The 14,977-nt window shown below is 44.1% G+C and overlaps 1 protein-coding gene and 1 long non-coding RNA gene across 12 annotated transcripts in view; one reads left to right on the top strand and one right to left on the bottom strand.

Moving 5' to 3' along the window:
• Positions 1–12,937: 12,937 nt before the first annotated feature.
• Positions 12,938–14,022, bottom strand: LOC121490840. Its single transcript, XR_005987786.1, has 3 exons — positions 13,778–14,022; positions 13,278–13,340; positions 12,938–12,994 (listed from the first exon to the last, which is right to left on the bottom strand). It is a non-coding gene; the product is annotated as an uncharacterized LOC121490840 (long non-coding RNA).
• Positions 14,023–14,339: 317 nt separating this feature from the next.
• HIPK1 (homeodomain interacting protein kinase 1) overlaps positions 14,340–14,977 on the top strand; it is a 51,052-nt gene continuing 50,414 nt past the window's right edge. For 8 of the 11 annotated variants that reach the window (XM_041754929.1, XM_041754936.1, XM_041754928.1 and 5 more), the window contains exon 1: positions 14,340–14,551. In XM_041754929.1, the coding sequence (XP_041610863.1) occupies positions 14,356–14,551 (196 nt within the window). In that variant the 5' untranslated portion in view covers positions 14,340–14,355. Of the gene's footprint in view, positions 14,552–14,725; positions 14,959–14,977 lie in introns of those variants that run through there. The other 3 variants (XM_041754933.1, XM_041754931.1, XM_041754934.1) reach the window with 1 other exon arrangement.

The raw sequence follows: 14,977 nt of genomic DNA, 5'->3' as shown, positions 1-14,977 counted from the left end.
CTGAACTGAAATTGAGTCAGATGCTTAACCAACTGAGCCAAATTGTAGGTGCCCCTACAATTCTAAATTCTTAATGCAAATTGTGCCCAATTGCCCTTCAGAAAGGGCATCCTTTCTGCAGAAGAGGATAGCATTAGAATATCTTGAAGATTTGTTAAGTTCAAATGATGACTTTAGACTGGAACGTGAACATCTGGTGAATCACCTTGTGTGTTAAGTTAATAAATATTTACTAGAGCTGTGTGGGCAAAGGCTTTGCCAGAGTTCCTTTGGGAGCCTCTAGCTGTCTCAGTTCTCTGCTACTCAAAGGTGGCTGGGAGAGATAAGGTAGTCTTCATACAAGGGCCCCCAGATTGGCGTTATCTTCTAGCAACAAGGGAACCTGTCTACTTTTGGCATGTGCTGTGTCACATGCATTCCTTGAAATGGGATCTATGTGAATTCAGATGGGGGAGTAGAAGCAAATGGCTTTGAGGAACTTAATTGTTGACGGCATGTTTGTGTTTTAATAATGGGAAAGTTTTCTAAAGTAAATTTGTCTGGCTTATAATAGAGATTGGCTGTTGCCAATAGTCTCATTTGAAAGTGCTGCATTTCATATATCCATAAGTAGCCAGTTTATTTATTTTTAAGGTTTTATTTATTTACTTACTTGTGTGAGAGAGTGTGTGTGTGAAGGAAGAGACCAAGGGGGAGGGAGAGAGAATCCCAAGCAGACTCCCCACCGAGTGTGGAGGATGACACGGGGGTTCGATCCCATGATCCCATGATCCTGAGATCATGTCCTGAGTCCAAGCCAAGAGTCAGACCCTTAACCAACAGAGCCACCCAGGCACCCCTTAATGTATTTTTAGAATCTCTGAATGATTGGATAGATCTAAGGAGATCTTATCATTAGGCTTGAAGATACAGGGAGAAAGGAAGTTTCCTAGGGATCAATTAGTTGTTTCATGATCTGTGGGAAAATGTGTACTATTCCACAAGAAGACTGACAGTGGCTTAAGTCCCTTTAGAGAAAAAAATCTGCCTGGCTGGCTTTGAGGTGCCATCTCTCACTCCTGACCCATATTGCCCTTTATAGTAGGAAATAGGAGATAAGCAAGAATGCTTATTCAAGAAAAGCAACTGGATTTGTGATCTCCACTTCAAGTCCACTCCTAGGGAGATCATTCTTTCTATATTCTTGGAGTGGTTCTGAAGCAGGAGAAATCCCACCTGGGGGTCCATATGCACGTATTGCTGGTGCTACCACTACTGAATAGCTGTCGGTTTGTTACCTGGTTCCACCCCTCACCCTCCCTAATCACTACCACAACAAGCTATTATGTCTTGGGTTCACAGTGCTTTCCACTTCCTCCTCCATGGAACACCCCACCACATCAATACAGAATAATTCTGCTGGCCGTCATAATCTTCTACATCTATAATTCCTGTGGAGATTCTCAGAATGTTCAGGCTTGTCTTTATTTTTATCACAGTGCTTTAATTTAGCTATACTTTTCCACCTTGACTACTTGTTCCTAGATAACTCCCTCTTCTTTGAATGCATCCTTAACCTACCCGATCACAGAACGCTCCCAGAATCTTAGGCTTGGTTCCTTTCCTGGACAGATGGCTCATTGAATCATTTTGCAATCACACAAAACTTCAGACTAGCCTTGGGTTAGTCTTTCCCTTATAGTATTCACATATTAAAAAACACAATTAGGGACATCTGGGTGGCTCAGTGGTTGAGTGTCTGCCTTCGGCCCAGGGCATGATCCTGGGGTTCAGGGATTGAGGCCCACATCAGGCTTCCTGCATGGAGCCTGCTTCTCCGTCTGCCTGTGTCTCTGCCTCTCTCTCTCTGTGTCTCTCATGAATAAAGAAATAAAATCTTTAATAAAAATAAAAATTAAAAACAATTATATTGGCTATTTTACCAATCCTGAGTCCTCTCATCAGTTTTCAAGAATTTGGGGGAGTAGAAGATGAAAAGGCTGTCCTAGGTGCTATAATCCCATTCTTAATGTGTTCACTGTAAAGTGTGCTTTTGTGGAACCAAGAACATTGTGTCCAGCTCACTCACCCTACTAACCAAGCTCCACAGAAACAAAGCATCAGGGTGGCACTAGACTCCTTTACAGAGGGAGTCAGGGATATAATGTTTGGAGAAAACCTGCTAAAAGGTTCTGAGCACCCAATTCCTACACTGGGGAGGGCAAGTGGAGAGTTCCCCACCAACCAACAATTCTCTGATGCCAGTTGGGTATCCTATAATTCAACTCAATTCTGACACTCTCTACCTGGAGATAGCCTCCAGTCCCTCAAAGGGCTCAATCCTATAAGACTGCTCTCTTTCTCCTCAGACACCAGTTGCAAGTCCAGTTTGTCACCTGTGCTTCTGACCACTGGCTATTGACTGGAGGTTCCAACAACTCCTCTTTGGGTTTGATTAATTTGCTAGAGCAGCCCACAGAACTCAGAAGGACATTTTACTCACTAGATCACTGGTTTGTTGTAAAAGGATATAACTCAGATGGAAGAGATGCTTAGGGCGGGGTCTGGAAGAGGGCGAGGAGCTTCTATGCTCTCTGAGCATGCTGCTCTCCCCAAAATTCCATGTGTTCACTCCTTCAGAATTCTGTCTTCATTCTGGATGATTTCAATGTTCCAGCCTTTCAGCTTCTTTGACCTCCGAAGACCTTATTTACGTCTTCCTCACCACGTCTGTAGTTACCAGAAATTGCACTGCATCTGAAATCTCAATTTAAACCTTTTCTCCCAGCTTATTTGCTCACATCCCTCCATTGCTAGTGTAAGCCCCCTCTGAACTTCCACTTCCCACCTTGACCTGACTGCCTCCCATGATCCTTTGATATAATACAATTCCCTTGCTCTCTTACTCAGACACCCTTGCCTTGAAAAACTCCAATTCTGAAGAAATTATACCATCTATTTGCCCATTGCCTATACTGGAGCAGCTAGATGCTGTTGGAGAAACCCCTCAACCAGGCTGACTGGTTTCATTTTAATTCATGACTTCATACATCAAAATGGCTTTCCATTCTGATAAGCAATCCTATTCTGTTTATTTAGAGGGCTTGGTTTCCAGTTTTCCTTCTCTCTTTGCTTTCCCTCCCACCTGCTCTACCATCTGTCAGTAAATCCTATTGACTCTACCTTGAAATATATCACAAATCTTATTTCCTTTCCCTGTCTTCACCCAGATCTGCCACCTTTGCCCTACCGAACAGCCTTTGTCTCATGTGTGAATTATCGCTCTAGCCTCTTAAATGTTCTCCCTGCTTCCAACATTGTCCCCTCCCCTGCAGACACATAGTCTAGTACCCACAGCAGGCCTGACATAAATCATACGGTGCTGCTTCTCTGTTCAAATCCTGCAAGGCCTTTCCAGCTCACCCAGAATAAAAACTAAAGTTCTTAGAGTGGTCTTCCTGGCCCACGTGGTCTACCAGGTACTCTCCTATTACTCCCCTACCCTTCACTCACACTTTCCAAGCATGCTAGCTTCACTGCAGTTACTCCAGTGTGCAAGGCAAGCACTTACCTCACTTTGTTCCCTCTCCTTACAATGTCTTCCATTTGGATAGCCACATGGTTTCCTGACCTCCTTCAAGGTTTTGCTCAGCAAGACTTTGTCATCTTATTTAGCATTGCAACCACCTGGCCAGTTACCCGCTCTCTCCCTTCCTTCCTCTTTCTCCATTGAGCCCTTACTACTTTTCTAACACACTCTAACATTTACTTATTGAGGTTGGCATGTACCTTACTGTACTAGAATGCAAACTCCAGGACTTTGTTTCTTTTGTTCACTGTTGCATCCATAATGTCTAGAACACATAGCAGGTTCTTAATAACAAGCCTTGGTAGGATGAATAAATGAATGAATCTAGAGAAATGGATGGATTGTTCATCCTTTAGGCAATCCTCTCTTAGTAAATACTGTTTCTCTCAAATAGGTAATAAGGCAAGTTCTTAGCCCTCAAGGAGCTAGCAAAGCTTACCTTGGCAGACACTTTTTATATGTTACTTCGAAAACCTGTGTCCACAAATCACTCATTCATTTGCTCAGCCAACAAAATTTACTGAATGCCTTTTATGGCCAGGCATGTGTTCTAGACATTGGAGATACAAAATAGGGAAGCGAAAATGTCCTGCCCATGTGGCATTTGCATTCTAAAGAAGTGAGTGAGACAGGCAATATACATAAGTATCAGATGGTGATAAATGCAAAGAAGAGAATGAAACTGGCTAATGGGTGTGGGGAGCAGTTCAGAAACAGGTCAAGGAAGGTATGTCGGGGGATGGACACTTCAGATGAGACTTGAGTGATGAAAATGAGCCAGTGAAGTGAAGACTTGTTAGCATCAGGGCAAGGACCATGTGGTAGGAATGAGGTTTGTATCCTAGGAACATTAGGAAGAGCATGTGTCAGAGAGGGAGAAGATAAACTCAGAGAGGGAGGCTGAAGTGGGGTCAGAAGGGTCTTGGGGAGAAGGGCACCTGGATGGCTCAGTGGTTGAGCATCTTCCTTTGGCTCAGGTAGCTCCCAGGGTCCTGGGATTGAGTCTTGCATCAGGCTCCCCAAAGGGAGCCTGCTTCTCCCTCTGCCTGTGTCTCTGCCTTTCTCTGTATCTCTTGTGAATAAATAAATAACATCTTAAAAAAAAAAAAAAGAAAGAAAGAAAGACCTAGGGAGGGGGCGGTGCCTGGGCAGCTTAGTCAGTTAAGCCTCTACCTTAGGCTCAGGTCATGACCTCACAGTCTTGAGATCAAGCCCCTGTGGGGCTCCGCAGTCAGTGGGGAGTCTGCTTCTCCCTCCTCCTCTGCCTGCCCCTCACCCTGCTTGTGTGTGCTCTCTGTCAAATAAATAAATAAAATCTTAAAAAAAAAAAAAAAGTGTCTTGGGGTTAAAGTAAGTTTGGGCTTTAGTCTAAGTGTAATGGGAAGCTACTGGAGTGCCTTAAAGTGTGTGTGGGGGCATGATATGATTTTATATATATATTGAAAGCAACAGATGGAGAATGGGGCAGGCACAAAAGCAGACAAACCAGTTAGGAAGGTCTTGCGACCATGAAAGATACTGGTGAGCTGAACTGGGGTTTCTGGAAGAAAGGGGACTTGTGTCTGGATGTAAATCTATTAGAGAAACTTCTTTAGCACAAGCAGTTACAGAAATAAAAGACATGCCTTTTCTTCCCCCAAAGCTTTCACGAAGGAGAAATGTACACAACTGTAAAACTATGCCCATGAATATCTACATACTGATATTTGAGGGGAATAAAGAAAGAGAGAAGAAGAAAATAATGAATTTTACAAGTAACTGGTATATTTTATGAATTAACACTATTTCCTATAATGGCATGTTTTATAACTATGTGCTTAAGAGAAAGTTACTGTTTTATTTGCTTTGGAGTTAACACAAACCTTAGGGTTAAAGGTTATATTTTCTGAGAGACTAGGGCTCCTCAGAAAATAACATATATATTTATCAGAGAAAACTTGATTTTTAAATTATGTAAATTATTATAAAGTTTCATCCATAACATTTTATTGGGAATAACATTAGTCCTGATTTCTGAATATCTGCATCTATGAGGAAAGATCAAAGATGTCGTAGAAATCAGAGTATAGTCAAATTTAGTCGGAGTTGAACCTTTTTGTTTAATTCACCAACTTGTAATATTCTACATCCTTACAGAGGAGCACCATAATGAACAGGTAATTTTTTGTTCATGACAGCGCATCCTCTGTAAGGCTCCTAGTCAATATATACATAACTAAAACATGCACTCCCTTTAATCAAGATAGGACTGAAAAATGCATATTTATTATTAGTCTATATCTCACTTCTTAATGTCTGTGAAATCAGAAAGTCTGTATCAGTGGAGATAAATAGTAGTGGATTCAGGATATTTTTGGAAGTAACACTGAAGACTTTTTCTGATGGTTGGGATGAAGGAGGTAAGGAGAAGGTCTTATCATTCTCATTTTAAGCATGAGGGAGGTGGGGCATCTGGGTGGCTCAGTTGATTGGGTGTCTGCCTTCAGCTCAGGTCATGATCTCAGGGTCCTAGGATGGAGTCCTGTGACAGGCTCCCTGCTCAGTGGGGAGTCTGCTTGTCCCTCTCCCTCTCCCCCGCTCACGCTCTCTCTCTCTCAAATAAATAAATAAAAATCTTTAAAAAATATAAGAATGTGGAAGATGTGGGGTGCCTGGAGGGCACAATTAAGACACAATTAAATGTCTGACTTTTGGTTTCCACTCAGGTCATGATCTCAGAGTCTTGAGATGAAGCCCCTGTGGGTATCTGTGCTCAGCAGGGAGTCTGCTTGTCCCTCTCCCTCTGCCCCTCTGTTACTTCCCTATCAGCAAATAAAATTTTTAAAAAATCTTAAAAAAATAAAAAGAATGAGAAAGGTGAAGTTCATAAGCATGCCTACTATCACCCTAATTACTAGAAGATTCCGAATTCCTGGTGACCTCAAGACTCCAAAACCCATTGTTTACTTCTGTACTGGATGTTCTAGGGGCACTGAGGTTGGCCAAGCACAATCCTATTTCACATCAGAGAATTTACCCTTTAGGATTTTAATAGGGCCCGTCCTTCTACTTGCCTCCAAAGGAGTGAGCCATTTGTTAACCTCTTGATGAGAGCTTATAGATTTTCTAAAAGTGAGTTTCCAAAAGTAATAGTTTTTAAAAATTAAGTTAAATTCACAGCAAAAGATGAAGATTGTTGAAATTTCCAAAATTCTATTCTATAGTTAACTGAATTCTGATACTTTGAGCACCATGAATAGTCATTTGCTCAGCCAAATAGTTATTGGTACTGACCACATATCAGGCATTATGTTAGGCAAGGGATACTTCATTAGGTCCTTTTATATCTTTTTTTTTAAGATTTTATTTATTTATTCATGAGAGACACACAGAGAGAGGCAGAGACATAGGCAGAGGGAGAAGCAGGCTCCCTGTGGGGAGTCCAATGCGCGACTGAATCCTGAGATCCCGGGATCATGACCTGAGCCAAAGCAGATACTCAACCACTAAGCCCCCCAGGCGTCCCTGTGTCTTTTTGATTTCTGAGTCTGTAGGAAATGCAAAATGACTTAGCACAAATAATAGTCAATGATTGAATTTCGAGTTCCTGTCCTGATTCATAGCCCTCTCCCTTGTGGATCTCTGTGTCCCTTCCCAGACATTTGTTTTGCCTTTGGCTTTTGCTCAGAATTGAGAATAGGGAAAGAGCGAAGGAAGGCTGGTGCTAAAAGCTTGTGTAACAGTTGGTTGAAGGTGAGAAGCTACAGAATGGTGGAGGCATGATAACAAGAATTTTCCTTGGCCTAGGAAAAGAGAGAGAAAAGCACTATCCCTTGGTTGTGCTGAACAAAGAGTTGGTATATGGAGAAAGTAAGAGAGAGTAAGATGGTCATGTGTAGATAATGGAGGAAACAAACAATTAGGGAGAAGGAGGGTCTTAGGAAGAATAAACACGGTTGTATGAGTATTTAAAGGATTGCTCTTCTCCCAGAAGTCTCTGGATTGACTCTTTTTGAAAGTTACGAAAATTAGGTATCAAGTCTCTTGCCTATTATCTCTAAATCCTGCAAATCTCCCTCTCCTCCCCCCTTTTTTGGAATTGAAATCAGTGGCATTTCATGCATTCACAATGTTGTACAACCACCACTTCTCTCTGGTTTCGTCTTCCTCTTCTTTTAGCTAGTTGTATTTGATTCTTTTTAATCCCACAGCCACGGCCTTCTTCCAAACTCCCTCTCCAACCAAAGCCATCATTTCTGCTGGGACCCAGTCGCCAAAATGTTCCGTTTTGATACAAAGAGAAAACAAGACCAGCAAGACTTATATCCGAGAGCGGGGAAGCCAGTTCCTACTTACAATCCCACTATTCAGCCCAGCAACCACTCCAGCTTTAGTGGGAAGATGCTGGGGAAGATGAGAGGTGTGGGAATCATGAGGGGACCAAGGCTTCTTACCATACAGTGGAGGGACTCACTCCCCCCATTATCCTAATACAGGTAGGTGCTTCACTTCGCTCTGTATATCACACTCATCCCTGCCTGGTTTCAGTTTCTAACCCCATGGCTCTCTGGTGGCCTAGTACGGACCAGTCACGCTTTCCCAATGAGTACTTGTCATACTGAAGAGCTCCTGTCTATTGTATATGATAATATAACAGCATATTTATCCTGTTCACATCTTTCATGAAAAAGGTACTTGAAAATAGTTGCTAAAAACAAATATCTTACTGATGGCCTGGCTGAAATAGTGCTGTCGTCCTTAAGTCCCTGTTCAGCCAATAGTGATACTTTAGATGCTTCTGCAGTGATCGTCAGACAATTAACGCTTGTAATGCCACTTTGAGGATCAGTCTTGGACTTGTTATAATTGTTCCTAATTTATATACTTAATTAGATTGTCAGATCCCTGAGGGCACAGAATGTGCTTTACTCATCTTTTTATTCTAACTGAATGTCTGGTACTTATTACACAGTCAATAAATCCTGGAAGAAAATGTTTTTAAAAAGGTCCTATTCACTCCCCATCACACATGCTGGATTTGCTCTCCATGAAACCAGTTAAGGGGCCAGAATAATTTTTCTTGGCTTATGCCTGTGGGAAGTGGTAGAGCAGTCAAAGTGATTCAGTTTGTGCATACCCAGTTGTGGGCTGAAGCGGACAGCTGGAAACCAAGCAGCTTCCTTAGATCTTAGGAGCTGAATATGGGAACTGACTAGAGTAGATTCCATCATCTAGTTAGATCCAACCATCTTTCCCGGTTTGTCACTCACCACTTATACGAGGAAAAATCCTGGGCGCCTGGGTGGCTCAGTTGTTGAGCATCTACCTTTGGCTCAGGTCCTGATTCCAGGGTCCTGGGATTGAGTTCCTCATCAGGCTCTCCACAGGGAGCCTGCTTCTCCCTCTGCCTGTGTCTCTGCTTCTCTTTCTGTGTCTCTCATGAATAAATAAATAAAATCCTAAAAAAAAGAATCCTTTGTAGCAATCACTTTGCTTCTGCCCCCACCATGCCACTAAAATTGCTGTTACCAAGGTCAACAGTGACCTAATTGCAAATCCACTGGTTGCTCTTCATCCTTATTCTCTTTTACTTCTCAGAACATTTGGATATCCACCACCAATTAGCTCCTTTTTCTAGAAAATCTCTCCTAATTCTTTCCTGTAGCAACTTAAGACTGATTTTGGCTGCAAAGAACAGAAAACTTGTCTAATAACAGTGTTCTTGAAACATACAAGCATTTATGTAAAAAATCCAAAAGTGGTAGGCAGTCCCAGGTTAATTCAGAAGTTTACCTCTGTCATCAAGGACCCATTCTTTCTGTTTCCTTTGCTGTCCTCAGCATGTTGACTGTTTTCATCTTTGTTTATTGTCACATTATGATCACAAGATGGCTACGGCATTTCTAAGCCTGGTGTCTTCATTCCTTTGTCTCAGCAAAAAGAGAGGCAGGAACAAAAGAATTTCTTCTGCGAAGGTCCTGTCTTTTTTATACAAAAAGAAAAATTTTCCTAGGAGCCTCCATTAGACTTCCTTTCCAATTTCATTGACCAGAACTGAGTCTATACCCACTCTTAGACTAGTCATTGGTGAAGAGAAGTGGAATTACCAGGATTGGTTTGGACCATTGTGATTTACCTCCTGAATTGGTGAGAGGATGTTACCTTCTTTGAAATCAAGGGATCTTCCTTCTCTCTGAATACAACTGGGATTGTATTAATATGGAAGAAGTAACACAAGGAATGGCTTTTGGACAAGCGTGGCACAGACTGGCTTAATTTTCACTAAGTCATGTCTCTTTTCCCTTGGGCACACGGATTGTGTCACCTCCTAATCTCTTTAGCAGTATCCATGTTCCTGAGTGACCACCAATGTGATGTGTGCAGAATAGATCTATGTGTTTGCTACATGCAGGCCTGGTGTATAAAAACTTCCCACACAAATAATCCATATTTTTTTCTTCCCTTTGCTTTTTTCTGGCCAGATACAAAGCACCCAGTGGAGAAATCCAATGCTCCAGGGAATGGTGAACCAGCAAGAGTCAAGATGAGTCAGGGATATCTGACATTCAGACATGCCAAAAAGGACACAGGAACTTGAAAAGGCACCCATATAAATCTGGAGATTTTTAATTTTATTTTTTATGTCATCATTTTAAACTTAAAAAAAAGATTTTATTTATTTATTTGAGAGAAAGCATGAGAGAGAGCCAGTGAGCACTAGTGGCAGGGGTGGGGTAGGGGGGTGGGCAGGGGGAGGGTAGGAGAGGCAGAGCAAGAAAGGCAGACTCCCTTCTGAGCAGGAAGCCCAATGTAGGGCTCAATCCCAGGATTCTGGGGTCATGACTTGAGCCAAAGGCAGATGCCTGACCCACTGCGCCACCCCTAAATCTGGCAAATTCTGACACCCAGATAATTAAGGACTGTAAGGAATTATAAACCATTGAAAAACATAGTAATCCATGAGTCTATATCATTAACAGATAACTAAACTAATAAGAGATGAAGGAGGACTAGTACAAGTTAAGAATCATCAGCGGATGCTAAATCTAAGGGAATATGTTTAATGAGGAGCAGGAGCTTCGCAGGGTCTAAGATGTCTCCTCATAGATTGATTATTACAAGGAAAAAAAATAGTAAATATACTGTGGGGAAATAAGACACCTCAACAAAGTGACCAAAATTATTACCCAGTGAGGGCAGAGTCATCATCTGACTTTGGGTTTGATACCCTGAGAAGGACACAATATCACTTATGTAGTATTCTGGCCAGGAATAGATAACAGGGATCTAATAATGAATAAACGTGAGACAAACATCAAGGACAAATTGGAAATGAGGAACATTCTTTTGTCCGAACCAAGCAGGGGTGGGGGCTGGGGGCTGTACTCTTCAAAAATATCAGACAAAAAAAAGCAGCTAAGGAACTGATGCAGATTAAAGAAGCCTAAGAGACCTGCAATATATGATCCTGAATTGGATCCTCTATTGGAAGGGGAAAAAGGGTAAGCATGACATTACTGTATTAAATGACAAAATTTGGAATACAGATAGCAGATTAAGGGATTGTATCAATGTTGTCTCCTGGAATTGGTAACTGTATATATTGTGTATGTAGAATGTACATATTCTTAGGACATTCAAGTATTAAGGGATAAAGGAGTATAATGTGTGCAATTTACTTTCAAATGGTCAGAAAAAAATAATGTGTATGTGTCTTAACTATTGGAGACTGCAAGTGTCAGAGCAAAAGGGGCAAAATGTTTATGGGGTTTTATTTTTTTTAAAGATTTAATTTATTCATGAGAGACACACAGAGAGGCAGAGACACAGGCAGAGGGAGAAGCAGGCTCCCTGTGAGGAGTCCCATGCAGAACTCGATCCCAGGATCCCAGGACCATGACCTGAGCCAAAGGCAGATGCTCAACCACTGATCCACCCAGGCTCCCAAGAGGAAAAATGTTAATAAAAAAATCCAAGCAAAGGATATATAGGTGCTTTTTTAATTATTAACTTTTCTGTGTGTTTGGAATTTTTTCCAAATAAAGTCTTCTGGGGTCAGATTTTTAAAAAGCATTGAAGATTCCCTCTTGCTTCAAAGGATTTTTCCCTGTTCTGCCTCCTGTCCTTGCCTTCAGATGTTTTTGTTTTGTTTTGTTTTGTTTTTGCTTTCAGACCTTTACTCTCATCTAGTCCTGCCAGTTTTACAACTAACTGTTGGCTTCTACTTGAATTATCTTTTCTTCCTGGACTCTTGGATTCACTACTCCTTCACAGGGTTTGATGAGTTTTCTGATTCAACTCTCATGACACAGCCTTTTGGTCAACTCCTCCAGGTTGGCCTTATGCACTGCAGCTCCCGAGCAAGTGACTTTTTCCTGCAACACTGAATCTAGGCTCTAGGCCCCAGAGCAATATTTTACCCTAGGTGAGATTCCGTGCTTCCAACAGGCAACAGCTTCATCTCTCTCTCCATCTGCACTGATTTTGTCTAGGAGGAGAGTTGTCCCATCAGCCTCCTCTCCAGGGTCTCTGCTTGACCAATCCTTTATCATAGCTTTCTAATTAGGCTCTCTTCCTCTAGCCTACACACATTCCAGTCAGCTATCCTCCTTGCTGCCACTAGCTCTCTCTTTAAAGCACAGATTCCTTCATAATACCTGTCTGATTAAACCTCTTAAGTGTTCTTCATTGCCTTTAAAAGCTGACTCTACCTGCCTTACTAATTCCATATCTTGCCACTTCTCTGCTGAAGTGTAAGGTCTTTCAGAGCATGGGCTATGCTTTTTCTTTTTTGTATCTTTAATTTCTAATGTAGTGCCTGGCACACAGAAAATACTCAATAGACATTTGCTGTATGGACAAATGAACCCTAGCTAGCTACATTCAATTTTGAAACTTCTTTGACCATGCCATGTTTAAATATCTCCTTTTCTGAAGGCTTCTCTGGCTCTGTCATTCAAGTCTTATATATGTCTCCATGCATTTTTTTTTCCTCAGTAGACTGTAAGCTGAGGGAAGAGACTATACCTTATTCATGCTGCATCTGACCCAGTATCTAGGAGAGTGCCTGGAGTAGAGGAGGCACACAGAGGGGGAAATAGTAGATTTTGAGAAGGTCTCCCTGTAGTGAGGCAAACTGAAGAGGTGACCCAAGAATGAGGAAAATAGATCAACAAGTATAAACAAGAAAGTAAATACAGAGGATGATGTAGAATTAAATCATTAGAATAAAGTGGGAGTCAATCAGGAAAGGTTCCCTAAAATTGAATTTTATTTTATTTTTTTTATTTATGATAGTCACAGAGAGAGAGAGAGAGGCAGAGACACAGGCAGAGGGAGAAGCAGGCTCCATGCACCGGGAGCCCGACGTGGGATTCGATCCCGGGTCTCCAGGATCGCGCCCTGGGCCAAAGGCAGGCGCCAAACCGCTGCGCCACACAGGGATCCCTAAAATTGAATTTTAAAAGTCAATTTTAGTCAATTTAAAAATTTAAAAGTCAATTTAAAAAATTTTAAATTAAAATTTAAAAGTCAATTTTAAAATTGAGTTTGAAAAGAGGAAAGGGATATAACTTGAGATAGCAGGAGCCTAGAAGCACGCCATGGAGTTGGTTGAGCTGAGGCCTGGTAAGCAGTTAGTGTGTTTGAAGCCTGCTTTTTGAGCAGGGTCTGTTCTACACCAGTGCTCCAGTTCTGCCTTTTTCCAGGTTCCCCAAGCTGACATGCTTACCCAGTCTCTACATTTTGCTGTTTCCCAGGTCAGTCCAATGTACGGACTTTATGTTCTCAGTTCCTGTGAAAATAAGCAAACAAAACTGCCCTGTGGGATTGAACACTTGCTAACCTTGGTCCTCTAGGGAACTAAACTTCCCTTTTCCCATAAAATGGAACTGCTCCCAGCGTTGTTAAGCCAGAAAAAGAAACCCTAATGTACTAACGTGGTATTACCACTTCTTCACAGAAGTGTCAGCACAATTTTTTTTTTTTTTTTTTTTTTTTTTTTTTTTTTTTGTGAGGAGTCGGCGCTACAAATAAGTCAAGAATGTATAACAAGTGAAATCCGGGAAATACAATGTAATAGCAGAATCTTGACTTAGCCACATCTGTCCCCCTCCTGAAAGGGTATATGGAAACACCCACCCGTGATGTTGGGACAGTCACTTTGTAGGGCTCAGATCACTGCTGCCTCCAGCACTTGCCGGGGAGAAAAAAATAAACAGATTATCCTACCGTCTCTCTAAAAACGCTCCTCACTTCAGGAGCAGGAACACCTCACACAGCAGGAGGAGGCACATGTGAAGTCCTGCAGAATCTCCTGACTCTGGGAGGTGGCAACAGTCTTTCCCTCAGGATAACCTAGTTTTTACAGTGTCCATTTTTTTCAGAACGCTGCGTGCCCGACGCACCGGCTGCCTGAGTACCCAGTCCCACTCTCCTGGGAGGGGCAAGGACGTTATGGCAGCATTTGCTCAGTGCCCGTTTTGAGGGGCTGGGTCCGGGGCACAGGTGTTGTCTCTCACTTCCTGAAGCGCACACAGGGACCTATGGCGGGCAGCGCGGGGGCCTCCTGGGCGCTCCCGAGGTGCGCGGAGGCTGCCAGGTCGCGCACGCCGAGGCCGCTCAGCTAGAACGTCTCCGTGCGGGCAACGAAACCTTGAAGCCCAAACTGAGGTCGTTTCTCGCCGGCAGCGGGGCTTCCCGGGAAGGCGCTGCCGCCCGCGCGCTGCCGCCCGCGCACTGCCGCCCCCGCGCGCTGCCCAATCTCCGCGGGTGTCACACTGGACTGTGGTGATGTCACACTGGCTGGGATGACATTTTACAGCTGGACCCCCTGCCGCCACCACGGACCTTTAAGTCACCGCGGAGTCGGCCGCGCGGAGGGGGCGGGGAATCCGGCCCCCGCACCCGATCCACACTGGCTCCCCACGGAGGCCCCCCCACTCCCACCGCCACCCGTACGGTGCGGTGGTCCTAACCGGCCGGCGCCTCCACACTTCCGCCTCAGTAGGTGTCATGGCGCCGGGCTGAGGAAGGGTTCCCGCGGGGCGGGGCCGCCGGATGGGGGCGGCCGCTCGGCGCTCGGCTCGTCGGGTCTGGCGACAACGGCGGCTGCGGAGCGAGGGGCCCGGCGGTGGCCCCGGACGGCAGCGGGAGGCCGAGGCGGGAGCGCGCGGGGCTGAGGCGGCGGCGGCGGCGGCGGCGGCCAGGGGCCGGGCGGCGGAGCGGGCGGGAGGCTGAGGGGGCTCCCCCCGCGGGACGGGCGCGGGGACGGCTCCGGGGGGCGGGGGCCGGGGCCCGGGCCGGCTCGCGCGGGGGGTATGATGACCCGGCGGCGGGGCCCCGGATCTCGTCTCCTCCGCCGCCTCCTCACGGCAGCCCCAGCTCGCGGCTGAGAACCAGACCCACCGGCGGTGAGTCGGGCCGGGCGGG

The sequence above is a fragment of the Vulpes lagopus genome, chromosome 5 (genome assembly GCF_018345385.1).
Source record: "Vulpes lagopus strain Blue_001 chromosome 5, ASM1834538v1, whole genome shotgun sequence".
Lineage (NCBI taxonomy): Eukaryota > Metazoa > Chordata > Mammalia > Carnivora > Canidae > Vulpes > Vulpes lagopus.
The sequence above is the reverse complement of the archived record's forward strand: the minus strand, read 5'-3'. Positions and strand labels throughout refer to the sequence as shown.